Source organism: Mastacembelus armatus, chromosome 5, assembly GCF_900324485.2.
Source record: "Mastacembelus armatus chromosome 5, fMasArm1.2, whole genome shotgun sequence".
Classification (NCBI taxonomy): Eukaryota; Metazoa; Chordata; class Actinopteri; order Synbranchiformes; family Mastacembelidae; genus Mastacembelus; species Mastacembelus armatus.
This window is the reverse complement of record NC_046637.1, coordinates 10,504,067-10,528,568: the sequence shown is the minus strand read 5'-3', so window position 1 is coordinate 10,528,568 and position 24,502 is coordinate 10,504,067. Positions and strand designations below refer to the sequence as shown.

The 24,502-nt window shown below is 38.3% G+C and overlaps 1 protein-coding gene across 2 annotated transcripts in view; it reads right to left on the bottom strand.

Annotated features, from left to right (window-relative positions):
- Positions 1-24,502, bottom strand: part of megf6b (multiple EGF-like-domains 6b) — a 49,844-nt gene that overhangs the window by 17,254 nt on the left and 8,088 nt on the right. Inside the window, exons 4-6 of one of the 2 annotated variants that reach the window (XM_026305832.2) lie at positions 24,108-24,212; positions 7,317-7,439; positions 946-1,068 (exon numbers count right to left, since the gene is read on the bottom strand). In XM_026305832.2, coding sequence (XP_026161617.1) covers positions 946-1,068; positions 7,317-7,439; positions 24,108-24,212 — 351 coding nt within the window. Of the gene's footprint in view, positions 1-945; positions 1,069-3,811; positions 4,125-7,316; positions 7,440-24,107; positions 24,213-24,502 lie in introns of those variants that run through there. The other variant, XM_026305834.2, reaches the window with a different exon arrangement.

The following is a 24,502-nucleotide window of genomic DNA, read 5'->3' as shown; positions in this document are numbered from 1 at the left end:
AAACAGCTGTCACACGAGAACCTCTAAGGGAAAGCTGGGTCCCAGCTACAGTTTCTACTCTATAAGATAATGAAACAACTTTAAGCTTTATGAAGCCAAGAAACTCAGAATGGCTTCAACTCCAAATGTCAAACAGGATCGTCTGTATACATTCCTGGTTGCAGAAAGAAGTGCCAGGTTTATACTTTTTTCTCTATCAGCTATGGCTGAAAACTCAAAGCTAATGCACCTGTAATGACAAAAAGAAAGTAAATACTGCAGGGGTCAAGGCTGATAGGAGAACACACAGATTTAAGGACCGCAAACTTATTTGAGTGTTTCAATATCACATAAAAAATGTAAAGGAGGGAAAAAGCGCAGTCATATCTAAAATATACAATGTAATTTTATTCCTGTCTAGACCCAAAGAACATATTCACAGAAGACAAATGTGTTTCACACTCTACCAAAGAAATTGGGAGTTTCATCTATAATTAATAAAAAACTGTTAGTTGTAGCCAGAGTGCAAACCTTTTCCAGGGCATATTGGTTGAAGCTGAGTTGCTCACAAAGACTACAAGATATCCATTGAACGGGTTTTAAAAAATGCACTGTACTCAATGTGGCTTTACCAGCAAATGTTATTTGAATCATCTTACAATAGGGCTTTTTCTGCGAATCAAAGGGGTCGTCTGCTGCAACATTATGAATGTGGTTTAAATGATTAAGTGCTCTAGTCAGAAAGCATATGTGGCTATATTTGAATGATATAATGACCACAAGTAATATTCACAGTAAAGGCTTTCAAACTGTGCAGTCACCCAGTCCTCCAATAACAGTGTTTCATTGTTTATTGTGAGTACTGAAAATGAGGTTGCAGTACAAAGCTCCTTTAAAGGCTCTCTTCCATATTGGATTAACTAAAATAAAATGTAAACATTGTAATAAAGCTGTAATGTTCCTTACGAATACAGGTCCGGCCATCCACATGCAGACGGGAGCCCGGGTGGCATTCACAGTGGTAGGAGCCTCTGGTGTTGATACATCTGTGCTGGCAGCCTCCATTATGGACCTGGCACTCATCAATATCTGTCGGAAATAAGGGACAAAAGAGAAAGACAGAAGCAAGCAGAAGGAGAGATATAGGAAAGAAATTAGTGCAATTTGCCTAAATCCTCTCATTATGAGGAAAAATGTACACAAGAAAAAAAAGCCAGGATGAGGAGGAATTTAACCGTACATTTTAAGACAAAGAAAAAAGAAGATGATGGATGAGAAGGAAAAGTATTTTACAAGTGCACAGTCCTCAACCAAACAAATTCCCCATGTGGTAACAACTACTGAACATTTAAAATCAAATTTAAATTCCTTTGCTTCTTGTTAAAAGAGTGCTGCAAACATATGGAAACTTAAATCAGAGGATGCAAAACATACACTCTTCTCAGTTGAGTGTTGAGATTATAAATAAGATAAGGGGCTATTTTCCATCTGAGAAAGTAGTGGTGACCAAAACATGACCACGTCACTGTCAGCAGATTTCAAATGGAACGAGGTGTGATGCTAAACACTTATTTTAGAGGTCAAAGACTCATAAATTGTTTTCTGAGACCCCCAGTGATGTCTAAGCTGATTTATGAATCCCTGCTCTGTTCGGACTTTTGTTAACAACCTGTCCACTGCAATCACTATCAGGCCAATTAGGACATAAAGTCAAACCCACCTCACGTCCAGGCCAGAGGAATGTTACCAATTTGTTTCAGTGTACCTAAAACTACTGGAACAGTCATGGAGTCATTTGCTGACTTAAACAAGTTATGTGACAAATTAAGAAGGTGTGCAAACGGCTTTTGGCTCCTGTCTCATGTTTGGACAACTCTAACACATCATAAAGGACTATTAGTCAGTTAAATGTCCAGTTGAGAAAATGTGTTCAGTACATACCTGACTCCAGGCAGTTGTTTTCAGCAGGAAACTATTTCAAGAGGATGAATATCTTTGAAAAAATCTGGGTTTATAAACTAGATGAATAATATTGTTTATTCAATGAGACTTCTACTTGTCTTTAACCATCTTAATTTATTTTGTGTTGTTAAGACTGTAGAAAAGCTTGACCCATTGACTGCCACATATTTTGTCTCTGGGCAGTGTGTTGTAAATAATGACAGTTCAGTCAGTTCAGTTTAGTTGTTTATTTAGACTCTATGGTCTACAGCTTCATATCTATTTGGCTTGTTTTGCCTCTACTTGCTTTATTGATTTGATTAGTTTGTATTGATTTTTTTTTTTTTTGTGGATTTAAATAATGAACAGAGAACAACAGGTTTTTTAGGTGGTGATTTTCTAACCAGCTGTACATACTGTATAACACTGATATATCATCACATTTTAAGTTGAAATGGAAAAAAGCAAAGAGTTGCTTATTTACACATTCAGCAGATACACAGCAACATTAGCATGTGTTTGGCTTTGCATTTCTGAAAGACGGGTACGGTGAAATTATGTGGGTTCATCACTAGAAACAACCCCATTCACATCACACATAATCACGTCATTCATTGTTTACATAGAAGTAACAGCTTTAAGGTAGCACTTTCCTGGCCAATAATTAAATATGAATCTTTAAGTCTTTGCAACGGGGACACAATCTGGCCTCTACAGTACTTCAGTCACTTACAAGACCTGAAAATCTAAACTGTTATTATTATATTTGAAACACTGATTCTACTCTTCAGAATCAAAGAATGAGAGAATTAGGGTAAGGACTAAAAACAGAGTATGAGCGTAAAGGAACTAAAATTTGCTTGCTAATGTTTCCAGTAAACCCTGCCTAAAACAGCTGAGTTACAGAAATATCCTCCGGCTGAACCCATCTACAGCCAGTAATATCCCACATCATCTTCAAATATAGTGTTTGAGTTAGAAAAGGGCTTCTAAATGTTTCCTTTCCTTTGTCTGTCTGCTGCCAAATTTCAGCTTCACTTTATCCAGGAAAACTGGCAGGAGCCCTCATTTTGTTTTTCCATCCATGCTGCATGGCGTTCTTTGGTTTAGTTTTTCATGAAATGAGCCCATGTTGCGGAGTGGCTGTTCTTCTGTCAGCTACAGCAAATAGTCAGGGCATCCTCTCCAGCCTGGTTTCTACTTCCAGAACATGATACCCCCCAAGACTCCGAGCCAAAGCCACAGCAGAAGGCACCATAATTCTCTGCCTGCAGCCACCTACAGCATAGTGTTGACTTTAAGGGAAACTATTTTGGTCAATTAGTTTATTATGCACAGAAGATAACTTATATCTAAATAATCTATTTATCCTATTTTTATACTATTTATAAAAGTATGACAAATGTATATCAGCAGATCAGAGCGATTATTAGCAATATCATAATAATAAATCCAAAATACTTTATCGTGTGCATTCATCCATGAACACTGCACTCATGTCAACCATGAAAAGAAATATTTAGTCATAATACAGTAATATTAGCATAATGTTTTGAGAGCCTATATGATGTTCACCCGTTTTTGATTCATAGCTCATGTTTTCATGTGCTCTCATGGCTGTTGATAATATATAATATCTGGATATATATGGTATCTTGTGAAATTTGCTTATGTTCTAAAAAAAATTTTAAAAAAACATTTATATGGCAGCATTTTCTTCTTTGCTGAAAACTTTTATTGTGAAATAAAATGACACCTTTCTCTCTTTAGAGTTCCCAGTTAAATAAATAGATTTTTAAAACTATTCTTGTTGAAGATGAACTCTGAATGCAGCAATAAGACACTCTTACCACTGCTTCAGCTGCTCTTTGTCCATGAAATCATCACTTACCTGCAGTCAGGTAGCCGATGTTGTAGCCATGGTATCCGTGGTAACAGTGTGGCCTATAGCAAATCCTTCTATAGTAACTCTGTGGATAGTTTGCAGCAGATGTCAGAAACACCGTTGCTCCAATTAATACCGGGAAGCAAAACCACCATCCTGACGACAAAGCCATGACTGGATTATAAAGTTTCCCCAAGTATTCAAATTAAGAGTTTAACCTCTACTGCAAAAGCCAAAATGATCTACACATTTTAGTCATTAACTAACTAGAGTGTTAACTATTAAAACTAATTACAATGAGTAAAGAGTCCTGTTCAGATGTAACATGGGAACTATTTTTTATTCACTCTGCCTCCTGACTTTTCTGTCTCCCTCCCTCCATGTCCCTCTCTCTTCCACCCTCCCATTAAGATCCTCCTCTCCCTCCCCTCTTTGCCTTTGTCCCCACACTCCACTCTCACCAGGCCTAAACCCTCTTACAACAGTACATCCAGCCCTCCAGGAACTACACCTTAAACAATTCTGCATTTTCTTTACCAAAAAGATTAATTTCTTTATCGCTGTGATTTATTACATTCTTTTCCAGTATTGTGTGATAAAAAGTTTGAATTTATGACTGCACATCTTTCAGGTGTTGGAGAACAAAGAATGGGAGCAGAAGGGATGTGCTATCTCTGTTTTTCTTTTGATATTCACATGTATTAGAAAAATCTGCCACCAAAGGAAAGCCAAACATCTGAGAAAGGAATGAGCCTTGCAGTGAAATTGTCTATTCAGGAGCTAAGCACTGTGCTTTCTCATCTATTGCCAAAACATCCACACAAACACAGGAGCAGGACCACGACAGCACTTCGGAGCTTTTAAAGCACAAAGCATATTCATGGTCAGCATGGCCTCCCTGACCTGAACACAAATGACCCAGCAGGCAGTGACTGTGAGGTTCAGTTTTTATGAGTTTTCCTCTTGATAATGCAGCCTTAGCACTTTTTTATTTCTCTACAGTACTGTCATTGTATCAGACCACAACCATCTGTGTTGTATTCAGGCTCAGACAGTCCAGAAGAAGCTGATTCAGATCCTTCTTGTGACGCCACAGAGCAAACTATTCACAACTAAATAAAATGCGTACATATACAGACATCAGACATCGTGTGAACAATGATGCCAGCCAGGTGAGGACAAAAAGCAGCCTTCTCAGTATGGAAGACAGATGACAGGCTCAGAGCCATAACTGTAAAATACTTCACCAGAGATCCGACTAAAATATCAGAAGAGAAACAGGCAATACAGACGTGTTTTTCTTCAAAATTTTTTCAATACAGGAACTGTCCTGCTCTCAGGGTTCCGAGTATCTAATACCTGTTGATTTTGGAAAACGTCCTCACTTTTATGACAGGTGGTGAGCGCTGGCAGACCATCGCTCCCACCTTCACGGTCGTGTGCGTCTGAGCTGTAAAGTTCATTTGGTATAATGGCTAAAATTTTGACACTGTGCTCAGCATGACAGCAGTTAATGTTGGCCTGTCCTACACTGATCAGTGCCATTTGTATCAACACTGCTTATTCATGCCAAAACAAATAGGAAACTCTCCACAAGGGACCGTTACAAAGGATTGTGATCTGTCTTTTTATTTATTTTTTTTGTCCTGAAACAAAAGAAGTATTTTTTCGTTTCTCCTTTATGCCAGCAGTATCGGCATATTAACATCCTGCAACAGGCGTCTTCCATTTAAAAAATATTGCATGTTGCCAAGGACAGTAATTCCCTAAATTATTAATGTGGTTGTGTACAGTCCAACTCTCCAGAATCATTTATTCTTAACAGCTAAAGGAATAGCTGTCGTCTCCCATCCAGATTCATATGGGCTTTGCGCTCCAGCTCTCCAGCTTCAGGCAGCCAGGAAGACGAAGAGCTGATGACTTTCTGCAGATGCAGTGCCACACAAGCAATGTCAACTTAAAAAAACACAACATCCATCCATCCATCTGTTTAACGTCTGCCAATTACAGACAGTTTGGAAATTATTGCTACAGGTAGCTGTCATCCTCCAACATGCACCAGTGGCAGAGTATAGACAACTATGAAATCCAGCTGTGACAACGTTCTCATCAGCTCTCCTAATATCCATGACCAAGATCAGATCTCACTGGTTCCACCAACAGACAGCAGAGCACTCCATAGTCTCCTCTAGGTTTGGCTGCAGCACAGACGAATCATTATCTAGGAATCTGATTAAACCAGTCACTCGCAGATATTCCCTAATCAGAAACATCAAAACTATGATGGAGCAAAATGAAATCTCATGGGAACATTTTGGGAAGGAGTTCAGTTTTGGTGGTTCACAGACAACAGGCTTCATGATAAACTGGCTAGATGCAGCAGTCTGTCTCAATAAAACTGCAAAAGTTAAAAGTTAAAAACATCTGAGCCTGTTTCATTTGAGTTAAACTGATCTGGTTTTGATGCTCACTGCCACAAATACAGATACATTCACTGTCACAAATCCAAATGAAAAAAAATGAAAATTTGCAACCTTAAGCAGAAGAACACAAAACAAAAGACCAAAACATTCTGTCAGTGTTAGCAATGTCAAGGACATAAGAAGACACAAATAATATTTTGGCTATTTTTCCAAGTAATATTTCAGTGGTCTGACAATATTACAGAAATGACAATTTGAGCTTTTGGATTATTATTATATTTAAAAATCATAGGAAATTTGAGAGGATTTGATAACCTGAAGTTGTATCACACAGGGGCACTGTATTTATAAAGTATTACAGTTCAAGAAAGCAAGTGAGACATATTCTTCAATACTTTCTAAACCAACAATTTGATATTGTTTTTTATTTTAAACCTAGTTACCTAGTTACTCTAAAAAATACAGCCAATGTAGGACCAGGTCGGTCTGAGCAGTACAGATAGACTAATACATGGTTTTAATGCCAACAGACTGGATTACTATAATACTCTCATGTAAACAATTGATTCAGAACTCTATAACCTGAGTGCTGACTGGCACCAGAAGGAAAGGACATGTTACACCTGTTTGCCTGTCAGTTTCTGTATTGATTTTAAACTTATTTTACTTGTTTCTAAAACACTTCATGCACTTGAACTGGCCGTGTATGCTTATATTGTTGAAATTGTTGATATTTGTAAACACAAAATTAAAACCAACCTCATTTTTTTGTATTCATGTTTTTAAATGTTCTTTTCTTGTCCCATTGATTTCTGTACAATTTCTTATGTTATCTATTTTGGTGTAATTTTATTTCTTTTTAAATTATTATACTTTCTCAACATTTCTTAATGCATGATTACCACATGCTTGTAAAGCATTAGCATATATGTGAACTACACTAACCTCAACAAAAGGTGGTAAATATTATCCATTATATAACTGTTTTTTGATATCACTTAAGTGATCTTCACATGTAAAATTCCTGGAGAGCCCTCTTACATTAATGAATGGTCCAGCTCAACAACCAATTACAAAAGAATACTCACCTTGACATGTTTTGCCATCTTCATTCAGTTTCAGTCCAGGAGGACACCTGCAGTAAAAACTACCAATGGTATTACAGCAGTGTGCCTCGCAGCCTCCATTGGTCTCCTCGCATTCATTCACATCTGATGGGGTGAAAAAGGGACAAAATTAATCATTCAATCACTACAACCAAAGAAAAATTAAAAAAAAAAAAATCAAAGCAGGAGGAAAAATAGGCCATTTATGGTAAAAACATCCATCCATCCATTATCTATACCCGCTTATTCCTTAACCAGGATCACGGGGATCTGCTGGAGCCTATCCAAGCTCTATTTCAGGTGGAAGGCAGGAGTACACCCTGGGCAGGTATGGTAAAAACAATCAAACATATTTACAAGGTTTAGCGTTTTAAAACTGCATTGAACTTTCTTTGAGCAGTAGAGATTAAGAAAGAATGTGTCTTCCTTTTGATGCCAGTGTTATTAGTTTTTCCATGAATAAAATTGGATCTAACTTTTAAAAGTGTGGAAAGTGCTCAAGTGCCTGGAAATTCACGAGAATTACTGCAGGAAACTGTGTGCAGCGTTTCCATTCTTAAATATTCCTCCTTAGTATCAACCTCAAGGAAAATAGAGGAAAATACATAAGATATCCAAAACAGAATAAAAATATATTAAGTGATAAATTGAGTCGGACATAAGGAAAAATGCAGCAGTAATATGCTGTCCTCATTGCCTCTACCATATCAACATGAAACACGACAACATTTGTCAGTCATACAGAACTTCCAAAGCACTCCTCCAAGAAATCACAGATTTTCTGTTTCATTTCTATCCGCTAAATATGCTGCCCAAACTGTCATCAACTAAACCAGATCAAATCTTTCCCTCCAGTTCCCAAACTACACATAATGACTCGGGTCAGAGAGACGTGCTGACAGTTTAGCATATACCAACATTTGAGCTGCAGAGATTCTGAGCAATGAGCAGATATTGAAATTGAAAATGAAGGGAATAAAGCATTGTTCAGTTTGACACTGCAGCTTCAGCACACAGATGCACATTGCATGCATTAACATTAAATTTTGTTCACATGGGAATTTGTCAGGAGAAATTATGCTCACTGCAGAGTTTGAGACTTGATGACACTGGGCGCTTTCATTTGCCATGCCAGTAGAAAGAATCTTGGACTGAAAACTGAAAGTCATGGAGAAAATTAGGAGGGAGAATTTATTTGGTACTAATCAGCTTGCAAAATTTCCCTATGTCCATAAAGGTGGAGAGTTGCAATGCCTTGTGTGAATGCGAAAGAAAATAGCTATATATAGCATTTTCTCCCTCCTAGCAAATTTTAATACATTGTGATGCCGGTGCTTAACCAGCCATTTAAACAATTTCCCTCTCAGTTTTCAGCATCTGGAAATGTTCACACCAGAAACACTGCACTCTTTCTAATGCCAAGTGTTAAAAACTCATAAAACCTGAATAGCATACAATATGAAATATTTCATGAAATGTTTCCTTCAATAGGTTTAATTATACTATGAAACATAATTCCTGATCAATGTATTATTCAACTGCTTATAGGACTGGATAAACTACAGTTAGACATCCAATTTGGAATGCTCACCAATTTTTATTTGGGCACTGGATCACAAGAACAGGATTTATTGAGTCTGGGTCCTAGGGTGAGAGAGAGTCTCTTACTTTTAATACAGTTCATTTAACTTAAAAAAAAAAAAAAAAAAAAAAAAAGTGTCATAGCAGCAGATTTGACAAAACCCATGGTCACTGAACAGAACGTAAGCTGAAATCAAAAGCAGGATTAAAGAACCTGAGAGATCATGTGGTGAAATCTGGACCGTTTGTTTTGACTGTGTTGGGATGTCTACTCCACCCCAGACCCCTGAGGCCACACACCTGTGGCAGCATGACTGTGTCATGTTCGTCATTTTGGTTTTTCAGGCCAATAAGCAAGAATGTTGAGCTGGGTCGTGATTCCAAAATGTAAAAGACAAAACAGTGTTTACATTGGGTTAATAATGTGTCATGTTTATTCAGAATGGAATTTAACTTTATTTTCCCATCAGGTATTAAGTTTAAAATTAGTCCAAAATCATGTATAGTCAAGAAATTCTTTGTGGAAAAACCACAAACAGGCCATAAACCTTTGTCATGTGCTTTGTCATTTAACTAGGTTGTTTGTATTGCATATTAAAGTATATTATCTAAAATACTTTGTTTCTACGCTACAATGAAGACCACATTGGGAATCAATAAATAGTTCTAAACCTCTGCCACAAAACAAACAATGAGATGAACGAGATTACTCTTATTGTAACACTGCCACATAAGAATATTTTCATATTCTAATCACTCTCTTTTTGTGCTGCAATTTCAAAACAGAAACATTCCCAGTCATAAAAGTAATTTTTCCTAAATGTTAAACTTAATGACCTCTTAAGACATGAGACTGGGGGTTGGAGCAGTGGCTAAACCCTCACCTGGCTCCAGGGGGCAGCAGTGAGATCGTTAATCTTGCATTACACAGAAGTGGCAGCAGAATTATAAGACACATCTAAGGGTGCAAAACAAGATACGCAGCCTCCTCAAAAGAAGAGAATAGTTTCAAGATTAACCCGTTTCTGTGAACTCTGACCTGAGCCCTGTGGGGGGTCAGTGTGCACGCTTTCTAAAAAGAGATCAAATGCCTGGAGCAAAGTGTGTCTGGAGCCCAAATTTATACCCCAGGTCAGGGTCAAAGGCCAAGTTGCAGGGTCAAACCCCTAAAGGAGAACCACACATGAACGTTTCACCATGTGGTCGATGTTCAGATAAATAATATATGTGCCAAATACCCCCCCTGGAATCTCACAAACCAGCCATAGATCCCACCCAGCCCAAAAATCCACCGTTCACAAAAATCAGAGGATTACATCACAAAAAAATATCAATGACAGTGAGAATGTCGACTGAAAACACACTATAATGCAAACATCCTTTCCAAATTGTAATCTAACCGTAACTAATGCCTAGTTTCATTTTCCATTACTATAATCTGTCAATTTGTATATATATTAATTTATAAATTATAGGAACAGTTGAATATTATAGTCAGGTATTAAATGACAAGATATATCAGCAGATATATATCAGTCGGTACGTTATATGACACTACAGCCAGCAGCCACTCAGTTTAGCTTACTTCTGCTATCTTGCCCCTGTCAAGACAGTCAAATCCACTATTTCCCAAAATACTGAAATATTCCTTGAACCTTTTCGGCAATAACAATCTAAAGTGGCATCTTAGATGTTTTGGGAAATGAACAATCAAAATATGTACCTATTATTATAAAACTAATCTTTTTGATTTAATTTGAATGAAATCAATTAGAATTAGTTTATTAACTAACATAATTTTCAGCACTAGACACTTGTAATGTAGTTTTTGTTGATTAGCAGAGAAACACTGTCCTGAACATCTACTGCTCAGGATGTCTTGTACTTACTCAACTGCTCAACACTTACTGAACAGCTCAACAGGTTTTTGGAGAAAACTTGGTAAGTGTGACTCCCTGATGTACTGTATGTATGAAGGTAAAGTTTCTGTGCCTTGTTCTATGCAGATAAAATCTCAGCTACATTGTTCTCACAGCCAAATTGCTTAATGATGTTGTGTCTGCTGCTAAGCCGGTCAAGAAAACAAAAATGGGTAAAAATGTGTACATTCCTGTAGTGGACTCTCTGTTCCAAAGCAACCAGGTGAAGAATGAAAAATAGAAAGTGTCACTAAAACTTCTGATTGTGTTTCTGAAAGTTCAGCTGCACCAAAGCTCTGGGTTTACATTCTTTTGCTTTATTGTGTGACTTCCTGTGATAAGGACGATCGCCACTGCTCTCCTGAGATCGAGGCCAACGTCTCGGCAGACCATGAGGGACTGAGCCAATGAAAACCACAAGACCCCTGATATTATCTCGGGAGTCATGGGCTGGAAAATTGCAGCATTCATCGAGAATTTTGAGAGGGGCGGGGGAGCTGATCTAAAAGCCTGCTGGTGAAATAAAGTCCTTTGCTAGTGTTCATTTTTGGTTGCATTCACTGCAGCCTTCACAGCTGCTTCCATTTACCAGGTGCTATAAAGACAGGGACTAGCTAGAAGCTCCATGACACATATTTGAGTCAGAGGTTTCATTCAGCCTACACATGTGGCAGCTGATGAAACACACAACTTCTCGTCTGACATCCAGCTAACTGTATATGAAGTGGAACTGACAATTTATTTCACACACTTTTACAAGAAACACATCCTCACCTTTGACCTGCTGTATAACTGACCCTTAAAATGTTTATTGTAGAGATGTTTCCAGGCAGCACCACATGGTTGCATTGCAGAAGCTCAAGTGAATAAGATGAACTGGTAACAACATGCTTGCCCAAGCTTCCAAAAGATATCATAAAAGTTATTTTATGGACACCATAACTCAGTGGATTTCACATTAATATTCAGCTGCTAGAGACAAATATCATGAAAATCTCAAATATAGCTTGAAATCTTTCTTCCAAGCATTACCTCTGCCTTTCTGGTCATTGTGTAAGTACCCTCTTTATTTATAATGCTTTTCTGTCAGAGTACTGTGTGCTGTGCAATTTTGACAGGTGGGCAAGAGCAAAGATCAAGACATTGGCTCACATTCATGGCAGATGAAATAAGATGAGGCGCATGAACTTTTGAGTCTTTGTCAAGTCCAAATGAATAAGTAAAAATACACCCCCTTTATCAGGAGGCAAAAAAAAAAATACATTCACTTTATCAGGAGGCAAATCTTTTCTATGATATATAAAACAAGACACAGAAAACTGCATGTTTTTGCATTACTTTCCTCTGTAAGGACTCAGATCAAGTTCAACATTGCCCCCTGCTGTTCTCCAGCTACATATAGCCCAGATGTGCAGTTGTATGTATAAGCTGATACTGTGCTTCAGCTCTGCTCTCATTTATTACATAGCTTGAAGTCAGCTGCCACAGTACAATCATTCAAAGTCAAAGAAGACCTATTACATATTACATGTTTCTGGTAAAACATCTTTCACTCCGGTTCATCACACTGACTTACAGCACAAAACTGTGTGTCCGAGTCCTATGTGGTGCATTCTCAGTGCCAGCTTTGGATATAGTTTCTTTTCAAAGCCCTGTAATTGTGGCCAGTGTAGCAGCTGAGTTGTTGTTAAGTGGCACTATCATCCGGACATGGTGTAGCTTTCCTGGGACCACAGAAGTTAAAAAATGTCCCCTTTAATGATACAGGACTAACCACACACAGAAGTCTGTAATGTGTGTCCCCAGATGTTTATGATGTGCCATTCACAAACCTCTAACTTTCATTAATCTCTTTTTGAGCAAAAAGAGTAAAAATAGTTTTTAAAAGATGCTTAAAATTACCTACAAACCACACATCTCTCATCGGTGAATGAGAAAAAGTGTAAAGTGCTGCTGTGCCTCCACTCCAAAATAAACTCAAACTGACTAAAAATACTCTGTCTTTTCCCTTTATCTATAAAGTCATCATGAGACCTTGCAATCTTTAATATAAAAATCATTAGTCAGTTAATTTAACAGGTAAGTAATCACCAATTATTTTCAGTAATCAACAAATTAATGTCATTTGCAAGCAAAAATACCACACATTTGATGGTTCCAAGTTCTTGAATGGGTTAATGAATTGCTTTTACAAGGCTTACATCAAAGCACATTGGATATTTGGGGTGAATAGTTCTGATGTTGCATAGATGTAATGATGAATCAGTTATTCAATAAAATAATCTGCATATTAATCAATCAACTAATTAGTAGTTCCAGCCCTATAGTCAGAAAATCATATTTTCCTGAAAGATGTGCCATCCCTTTGACAGAAATCGTGGTGGCTCTTTTCTTCAATTAAAGATTTCTCATGCAAAAATGCAGATGAGCAGACTAAACTTGCTGCTTATCTGCTTATTTAAACAGCTGTATTTTGTTTTCATTCAGCTCTTCTCCTAAAGGCATGTGTTGACAAGAAATCACAGACAAGCGGCAGATTGTTGTGCTGAGAGAAGCACTAAAGGCTGTCTGACTCAATCAATCAAATGACTCAGTTGCCTCTGTAATTATTAACCTGACCACTGAGCCTTACGTTTTATTATTTGTAAGTGTTATGGGAATTATGTATGACATCAAAGACACTAAAAGTTTGTTTAGTGAACTGCTCTACTGTCCTAAATGCCTATAATCCCCATTTTGATGATCCACTTCACTGCACTGCAAGGTGAGCTTGCAAGTGCAAGTGCATACATGTGCACACATTTGAGTGTGTCTGAGTGTGCAGGTACTCCTGTATGTACTCCTGTATTATAGGATACCCCATTCCACCTCCAACTGCCACTCACTCCTGTAAGCTTTTATCTTTTTCACTATTTCACTACAGATGACTGTGACAAGTCACTCATTCACTTGCAGACTATGAGGTGAAATCGCCACAATAACGATCACAAGGCCACCAGCACACACTGATATTTTCAGCAAATTAGAAAAGGTGTCTGGCAAAGCCATAATGTTCATCCTTTAGAAATCAGTGAATAACCAAAGGTCTCTGTCTTCGACCGCTCCTTTTTGCTGTCAGTAGAAGTTATAGAAAACACAGAAAAAAGTAGGCCAGCCACATGAACGTATGCATGTATCCAAAACAATACTTTATGATCTACACAGAAGAACAGGAGGAAAAAAAAAACCTCACTGACCTCCTGAGGGGATTGACCATTGACCCTTTGCGTGTGCTCTCTGTGCTCTACCTGTTAGGACCTGTCTTTCCCAACTCTGACCCAGGAGTTTTGAATGCTTGGGAAAACACATGGAGGCCAGCAGGAATCCAAAAATTACTTGTTGGGGTTTCCAACCTGTCTCTCTCTTGGTCACACATGTGAGATATGCTGCAGCAGTATGCACAGGCCTTAGCAGATGGAATGTTGCCTAAAGCCATTTACCTACAGGGCAAAAAGGTACATGACAGACTGTCATGCTCAAGGTGTACGGGAGAAATAAACACTGAGCATGATTACTGCTTCTCATGCTCAGGTGTGTCAGACTTGTTCAAGGCTAAAAGGAACAGCAGCCAAACACAGTAACCTCCCGCCAAGTACAGTAAACTATGAAACATGCTTTTTAAATTGCTTTAGTATTTTGGTGCCCAGCATGGCAGTAAGGTGGGTGGAGTGATGCAACAAGACTGAAGTTTCAGGCAGACAAATGTATTTGTATTTTTCTAAGCCTAGACTGATTTTGTGAGAGCACTGGAGAGTACTGATTTCAAGACCATCGCCATTAGCTTCTGAACCTTCCACCACCCCGTTCTCCTATTTTTCCTGATATAATTTTGTTATTATTGGTTTAACTATGGTTTATTATTCATGTATGTATTTATTATGGATTGAGGTTAAAATAGGTTTTCTCAGCAGTATCCTTGCTGCTGCCTGTTTGAGTTATTTGAGAGGCCCCTCAAAGAGCAGAGCTTTTTCTGCCAATCTCTGCCTGAAATTCAAGTTTAATGTGACTATAGGGAGGAATCCAGTTAGTACTGAGATAAAAATCGGCTACCCAAAGTGTAGGGAGTAATACGTTTTAAAGTCCAGCCTGATTTAAAAAAATAAAAAATAAAAAAAACCCAAATCTGACATGAGTTTTCTGACCCTGTCTCACTGCATTTCTTTCAGATGAGCGTCTGCTTTTAACACATGAAACATCAGTAGGATGTTGACTGTGCACTGAAAAAGAAAGCACACTCTGGTTAATGTTTCAAGGCTAAGTGACTTCCATATGGAGTTACTACACATCAGAGGAGATAACTTTGTGAAAGCAAAAGATTAGTCGCAGGTTTGGTGGAGTGGGATACAGACAGAACTGATAAGGACCAACAAAGGCAGCAATGGTAGAAGATATAGATGTTTCAGCAAAGTAACAGGTAGCAGAGACAGAGATTCAGGATACTATTGGCAGATGAGGGGATCAGTCCACACTGATTACTTCTCTAATTGTATTTTGCAAACTCTTGTCACTGCTAATTTACAAAAACTTGATGCACTTCCCCCTAGCATGACCAGGAGCAACCTTTCATCAGGAATGCTGTAAAGAGCCTAATGAGGGTGGGAGCCCAGACTCAGCACAATTAAGGGAGATTAGGGTGCTGTGCTGGATGCAATGACAGGTAGGTGGGCAAGGATATACCCCACCCTCTAACTGCAATTCTCTTCCTCTCATTAGAGATGCCTTTCCTGACTTCAGACACAGGGCTGCTCTCTTTCTCTCTCCCATGGTAAAGACTGAACATTTCACAATATTTCAGGATCCATTCAAAAACCTTCTGCACGACAAAATGAAAAATCTCTTCCTTACAGTGTCACTGCAATGGAAATGGGGGTTAGTGCTAAAAGGATTATTAAATTAGCTGATTTAGTCAGCCAACAGAAAATTAATCAACACATCTATTGTAGCTTCACAGTATTTCTTAACTTGCCGTTTGTTCCTTCGCTCACTGCTCTCAGAAGAGAAGTATAAAACTGGTGTGAAGACAGTGTAGCCTATTGCACATGCACCAAAAAAAACAAACAAAAAAAACTGAGGGATCCCATTGCTACAAAAATAGCTCAATAATGCCACTAGTGGTAAAAACTAACTTTAAATTATAACAGTCACAGATAAAGTGACAAATGTGAGGATTTGCAACTTTTCTCCTTCATACCATTATAAAATTCATACAACACTGTAACCTTGGGTTTGAAACTGCAGTTTAAATAAGCATCAGAGGAGTTCAGGACACAGTAGGTGTAGTATGTGTGAGGATAAAAAACATTTGCTAGGAGCGTCTTAAGTTTTCTCAGTAGTGCCTACATCTCCATGGCTTCGTTCAGTTCAGCTGCTCTGGAAGTCACGCTATGCTGGATACTAACAATACCCCAAAGAAGAGGATTAAACCTTTAGACAGCAAATAACAGAAAACATGTCAGTGACTCTATGAATGGTCCCTTTAAACTCCAATTTGCACCTGACGAGAGAAATTGTGTTTTAAGTCTATATAAAAAAAAAGTAATTTAAATTTCAAATGATTTCAATAGGAACACCTGCCCTTGTTCACTGTTCCAACATCTCTTTACACTTTTTAAACTTCTTTACATTTGTGTTTTTAAATACTTGGCACCCAAGATATTATAATTCTCTCAAAATTAAAAAAGCAGACTTCAGTCTGTTCACAGTCATTACAGCTGCAGCCTGTTAAACCCATCAGATGAGAAGACAGAAGCCCTGAGAATGAGTTAAACTGCTTGTAATCTTTATAGACATTTACAATCCCATTATCAGCTATTTGAGTTATACAACTACTTCTGTTCCACTTACAAAATGCTGTAAAACACAAAAACAGCAGACAAAACAAATGTGGCGGTACAAGAATTATTTAAACTGAACATGCTGATGCCCAACACCTCTCGACCTCTCAGTGGCCACACCAGTCAGGAGTGACAAACGGCTGCAGCTGGGCATCTCACAGCTTTACAGTCGCATTGCTTCACAGCGGTTCATGCTCATATTTAGCTCTGGCTAGCTGTTCGAAATGAAACATAATCATGTGAATTATGAATAAGCGTTAAAATCTTTCAACCCAGCCAACACTTTACAGTTATAATGTAGTTATAATGTTTGAGAAAATAGGGAAAAAACTGGGATATTCCCGGAATCCTCTCTATGATGAAGCAGCCAAAGGTGAAAACTGATTTGCACTGCTCACAGCTACTTTGTAATCAAATTGTTTTACCAAAGCATATCAAATAGTCAAAACCATGTTATTATAGCTGTCATTCTGTATTACTGCATATACCACCTCTTTGTCCTCCCAACGAATGTGCTTTCTTACAACACACCAAAAACAAGGCCTACTTTCACTGGTTTAGTCGAAGAATGCCTGATAAAATGATCAGCCACAGTGGAAAATCATCACAATGGCATCATGTACTGCATTAACGCTGAAGCAAGGAAACTATCATATCTCCAGCCTTGAGGATCACTGCATGCACGTGTCTTTCATTTAGAGGCACTTTTTCTCCTGAGTACTCTGTTAGCTGAGTATGGAGGCTCCTCAAATGTTTGTCTTGATCCTAAGTAAAAACCGTTTGATGGAATTCAGAGTTCAGGGATTTATTTTTATAGGGGGGAGGATCCCAAGGCCAACATACTGAAAGCAACTCTCTCATTACATTTCCCAAACATGAAGGGACCAGATACATTATATATTTAGCCAGAGAAAAAGAAACATCAAAAAAAAAAAGTTTCCTCACCAATCAATTGACATCCACACTTGTGTCATTCCCAGGGCAGGCAGCATGTGTGAAATGCTTTGAACATACGGTAAAGTGATGTTCTCTTTTATAACATGACCACAAGTGGTCCTGCACTCCTGCAGTGTCCACTGCAGTGATGCCAGTGTTTACTCCATGATTTCAAATAGATGCCACATAGAGTCCCGCCAAGGACATGCAGCCCCCCCATGTCAATCAGTTGAATTAAGCAGACTAATATATTAATAACAGTATAATGGGTGCTAAATAAATGAGAAACATCACAGCATGGCTTTGTGGCAAATACAAAATACATTCAGCAACACCTATAAACCTCTGACTGATTTTCCACTAACGTGATAACTGGGATTTGACATCTGGGAGGCATCAGCCACCCACATTTTGATCACATTTGGCATTAATATGCTAAAGTGGTTACCATGAGGAAGCAGGAATAAACCTTGCATGCATAAGCGACATATTTGTGAGCTGAAAAGAGATGCAACAGAACTAGTTAGAGAACTCCCCTCATGACTTGTTTTAAGACAATTCATTATGTCTACATGTGTGAGGTGAGAGAAGGGGTGACAACAAGGCAGGTTACAACAGGCCACTGGCATCTTAGTCCAAGGGAAGATGACTATTCTAAGTAATTGCAGAGTATGACAGCTATTAGGAGGAACAAAAAAAGACAGCAAAGAGCAACATCTGAAATCAACCTTGCCAACTACAGCTATTCACACCAACTCATCCCTGTCTCAAGATAAATTGAATCCTATACTTTCCATACACAAAACTTTCTGCAAAGCTGTTCAACACAAGGAACAAAGACAGTAAGAGACAGACACAGCAATAAAAAAGTTATACACAAGCTGTCTTATATTACTAGATTAAGTGCTTAAAATAAAACAAGAGCAGATAGTCAAAAAGCCAAGTGTCACATTCTTTTGAACCACAACTCAATGATAAGAGATTTTTTTTTTAAATTTTAATTAAAAAGCTGCAGGTGATGCACATCACACTACAGAATGCTCATGGAACCATTTTCTACATTTAGTCTCTCAGCCACATGACCTGACTCAAGTCTGTGTAGATCAGTGGTTCTGAACAGCTCGACAACTGTCCTTTAACGAAACAACAATTCGAACTACAGCTCCACCATTGTTGTCATGACCTTGCAGCCATGCTATCAAGCATCCAACTTTACAACGCAGCTCCAGGACAGAACTAAAATCACCAGTATATTACTGAGAAACACCTGTCAGACAATTAAGAGCAAATTTTGTCAATTTTTATCTCTAACCTTGATTACGACAGTTCTTCATGTATTTGTAATTATGCAGTGATGTGACAAGTAGATCCTTTACTTAAGTGTTTATGTAACTGTAACAAATACATCCTATATTCACAATTTACTCTAGTAAAAATTTCACTTCCAAGACAAAAAAGATTCCACTTACGTTACATTATTACTGAAGCTTTAAGCATTCAATGTAGATGATCTAACTACTATATATACTGTTGGAAACTAATCTTTAACAATGTATTATATTTTATTAAGTCATTGATATGTTTTGTAAGTTAACTCAATTTAAGGACCTGCTCAAAAAAAAAAAAAAAAAAAGGAAATAGTATAATACCAAGTCAGTTAAACTTCAGGAATTTCAATCTGTACGTTTCAGAAGCACAAGTGAGTGTGAATCTGTTTTACCTGCTTTGGTGCAAATAAAGTAACAACAGGCACAATGGAGAGGAAAAGCAAGTTTTGTTTTGCTAGGGCCGTTGTAACTAGTGGTAGCATGAGGGAGTACCTGCAGCTCAGTCAGTTTGCTCAGTTACTCCACGATGGCCCATTCATACATGCAGTCACAAGACAGTTTGCTGTCGCCCCTAGCACAGTCTCAAGAGATTGGAGGAGATACCAGGAGATCAGCAATTACACAAGGAGAGTTGGACAGGGCAGCAGAAGGGCAATAACCCAGAAGCAGGGACTCTAGTACTACATCCTCTGTTATGGCCTGTTCTGACAGCCCAGCGTCATGTCGGTCAACTGAGAACACCAGAATTGGCAGGTCTGCAACTAGTGCCCCATTCTTTTCGAGATAGGTGCAGGTTCACAGTAAGCACATGTGACAGGTGTGAAAGAGTCTGATGATGCCAACTTGAATGTTCTGCTGCCTGTAACATCACTGAGCATGACTGGTTTGGTGGTGGGTCAGTGACGGTCTGAAGAGGCATATCCTGGAGGACTGCACAGACCTTGATGTCAGAACCAACGGTACCGCGACTGCTGTGAGGTACCAGGATAAAATCCTCCAGGTGCTCACCGGTGCCCTGATCCAGGTCTGGGAGAAGATCCCCCAGGATATAATCTGTGGACTCATCAGGAGCAGCCCAGATGTTGTTGGGAGTGCATACAGACAGAGGCTGCACATTAGTTGCACAAATGGTTGTATAATTTATACAAAGAAGCTTTATTTGATCCAGTCAGAATCTTGAAAATGCATGTATGATATGTCTGATTATCACTGTATCATTATAATTTGCAACAGCTGAAAAAAAATCAAAGTTTGAAATGCCTGAGAAAGCATGTCTTGGAGTCTGCTTTGAAGCAAACATTTCAGAATAATGATAATGATGACAGCCATCAGTAGAAAGTCTGTAGTGAGTGATGTCTTGAACAAGCTGGTCCTCCTGGCATTGCTATGACCTCAAACCCTGCCAAGACATGAGCTTATGGTTCAGAAACTAACCAAAAAATTGAGCAGAGAACAAGCTCTCACTGAAACATTTCACAGTAAGATTCTGACAAATTTAGTCAGCAATAGTCCCAATAAACACATCAAGTATCAAGTTACGTCTATTGGGAAAAATGCTCCCTCTAAAATTAAGGATTTAATTTTGGTATCACCGACTCCTTATATTTGTCAAACATCAGCTCTTATAAATTCCATCAGTTTTATGTTTTTTTTTTTTACAAAACTTTTAGTTTAGGTTTTACATTAGAAAAGGATAAGATATTTCAAGATTCTTGAACTAAGAGAAAGTTTCACCTTACAAGAAGTGTCTGCCTGCCTTTCTGTTGGGGCTGTGGCTGAGCCCAGATGTCAGCTGGTATGAAGACATCTGTCCTGCCAGAGGTCTAAAAGCCCTGTAAGCTGTTTATCCCAGAGGATACCACTTGTCTGCTGATGACAGGCTTGAAACTAAGCACATGAGGCACCAAGTGACTAAATCCCACTGGATAGGCAAGACTGAGTTTTAAAAGGAATTTATAGCAAAAACACACAAACTATCACAATGTTATAGGTATTTATAGTTTCACAAAAGAGTTGCCAGACCTGTTTTAAGTTCCATCTATTAAGTGCTAAATCCAAATGTAACATTAAAAATGCAGTTTTTTTTTTCTTTAAACTCTGGAAACCTGGTCTCAGATCCTAATTATTACTCTGGGACAAATGATGAAAGCCGAAGTTTAACAATATGCGCCATCAGGATTGTGTGGGTCTTTTTTGATCACATTTAACCCAAAATGTCATTTTGGTTCAAAAGTTGCTACATGACACTGCCTTTCTTTAACCAAGCTCTGCTTCAGACAAAACACTGAAAATTTCTCATTAAAAAAAGTGACAGAAAAAGTGCAGTGGATTCCTTCCATCACAGATAATGACTGAGAGCAGTTTTTGGGACCTTAAATCATAACAGTAATTTACATAACTACAATGAATGACTCTCAGAAGCCTCCATCAGGCATGGTAAATGGTGCAACCATTAAATGTGCTTAGATACAATGCTGCTAAAAAGCAAAGCAGATGACAGCCTCAGACAACTATTGAGAGCTGGGCACTAATTGGCCCCTATGAACAACATAAACACACACACCAATTATTATACACAAACATGAACAAACCACATCAAAAGTGCTTTGAGGGGATATCACCACACGCGAGTGCAGAGGAATGCTGCTGAGAACAGTCAAAGGTGATTCAACAAAGAGTGAATTTTTGAGTGAAGTGATGTCTGCACTGATATCCAAGAGTGGCTATAGCTCAGTCTGACTGAAAGCAAAACTGGAAGGGATGGCGACTTTAATGGGATGTGTAGAAAGTTGACTGAGTATCATCTTTTTAGCCCAGTATCTAAAAGATGGCTAAGCAATGACGATGATTAAAAAAAATAAAATAAAAAATAATTACACTTCAAATTTCCTTTCTTAAATTGGCTTTAGTGGCAATTTTCTGTGGCACTGCAGTGATGTAAATTGTGTACAGTGTGTTGAGGATAATGAAAACATGAGTTAGATTAAGGCAACAGGCCAAAATACATAGTCTAACAATAAGGTTTTCAATACTACAAGTGTTGGTCTTTCAAAACTGCTTCCCCTCTGTACGCACTTTGCAAGACAGTGAATTTTGTGCCAGAAAGCCTACTCAAACACAATAGGTGGCAGACAATGTTTTTATAGCCATTATTTATGTTCTGTTTGATAATGTACAATGAGAGCATAAATAAAATGTTAAGATGTGGAATTGGATGAGCAAAACTGGGTTTAGACAGCGCTGTTTAAATTCTAGAGCCAGAAGTGCAGAGAAGACAAGTGTTTTCAATGATAAGATTGAATTATTTATTTTAGAGCTGATAAAAATGGACTCTCTTCTAATAAATGTGTCACAGATGTTCATATTCTGGTATGCTGGAATCAGGAATCCTACACAGAAACAATGAATAAAATCTTACAGTACAGATATTTTTAACTTCCCCTTCAATTTTCAAATACCGATGGGCCATATTGACATATTTAAGGGACTACCCAGACCAACTAACCTTCCCTCTCTTCCCTTTATTGTGTGATCTCTCATTTCTTTTCTTTTGGTGTAACAAGTATTAAGACACATTTTACAATTTCTGTAGATGGTGCTGGAAGATCTTACTGCACTAAAATATCCATTTTATATTTTATAGTAATCAAACAGAGCTCCTGTTACAGTTTAGAGAAAAGCAAACCACAAGTGTTGATCATTAAGTTAAATGAAAATTCTCATGATTTAGGTCTAGAAGAGGTCAGGTTCCTAACATTGCTTCTTATAGCCAGGAGTGAAGGATGAGGGACATCATACGAAATTGGACCTCAGCTCACCACTCCATACAGTAATACATCATTATGTGTCAGGGGAAAATGCAGCATTGCTCTGATCACACTGACTGATGAGCTGCCATTGTGAAGATTCATGGAGGTCAGGCATCCTATTACACAACACACAGTACACATTGTTTAAATACGTCATTTTTTCCACTGAGAATACAGAATAGGCCTTGGATATTTATCTACTATACTTGTAACTATGTTATAGACTTATGTTTAGATAAACATACACTGTCATTTTTTGCAACACTTATCACCAAACATTGTATTCAACAGATGGATTCAATCTTCTCAAAGGCTCCCATTAAGCCCATCAAGTCCTGGTTGCATAGGTACTCAATAGCCTTAAGCTGTGCTCAGCAGCACCTCATACAGCATGTGAGTTCTTGGATCCTCTGTCCTTATGATTAAGTCTTTCATTCAAGCATGCAGTAATCATAAGTAAGCCAGCCCAGCTTACCTAAAACAGGGAGCTCATATGGAGAGACCATCAGAGCTGGATTTCCCCAAGACTTGATTATGTCTTTATAAAACTGTGTTTTGGTGAAGAACTAGATAAGCTAGAGATAAGCTGGGAGATACTGGATGCTAGCCAGAGGGCACAAAGTCAGGTCAGCCATCCCCACAATTTGGACTTGACTTATACAACAATGCCTGTAGCATAGTTTGAGGGAGACATAGATGATTCTGCTAAAAATGTGACACCAAGAAGAATTTCCTGTCGTGTGGTGTTATCAGAAAAACAACAGAATCTTCCACTGTTTTACTTCAGCAGCTCAAAATCAACAATAGAATTGCTGATAAAATACTTGGGTTGCTGGTACAGAAGCCAACTGCTGATGTGACAAGATTCCCATTCACTGGAAGCAAAAAGGCAATCACTCGAACAGAGGTCAGTAGCAACACTTGGAGAGCTGAATGAAATGGGTCAGAATTGCAGGCTCCAGCAAAGAGCCAAAAAGGTGTTTTTAATCAAATGGTAAGCTGCTATCAGTTTCAATCAGTCCGTGAAGAGTTTTCATGATTCCTACTTTTACGATGGCTTTTTTTCCAACCACAAATTGCATCTACTGACAATGATAGAAAGTGGACATGTGTAAAATGCAGAGAATTGCTTATTAACCTTAATTTATACAAATTGCATGCAACAGCAACAGCCCTTTAATAAAAACAAAAGCTAGAGGATAAGAATTGGCTATTACTGAAAAGTGGCAGGGAAATAAAACAGAAGGGTAAAAAGACTTCAACTGAAAACAAAATCATAAGAAAAGAAAAGAGTAGGCAATGGAACAGCGAGTGCATTTCTACTCACCATACTGGCAGCTGGGTCCATTGAACCCTGCAGGGCAGTCACAAAGCTGGGTGGATCCCTCCCGACACTGGCCCCCATTGAAGCACACACCGTAGCTACACACCGCTGCACAAGTCCAGATGGGATAGTAATAGACAAAAAAAAAAAATTGGTGAGTGAAGAAGAGACACCTGGCTGTCACCATAAGATGTCAGCATTTGCAGTTTCAAACACTGACCTCTTTCTATCAAAGGCTTATCATCAGCCTGTTAAATCCTGACTAAAGAGCAACTGTGATTCTCTTTCATTCACACTAACCAATGTAAGAAGAATCCACCACTTGGCTTTCTCTGAGCAGAGGAGTTTGGCCAAATGAAAGAAATTTCTCAACTTTAAGTATATATATTTTTTACACA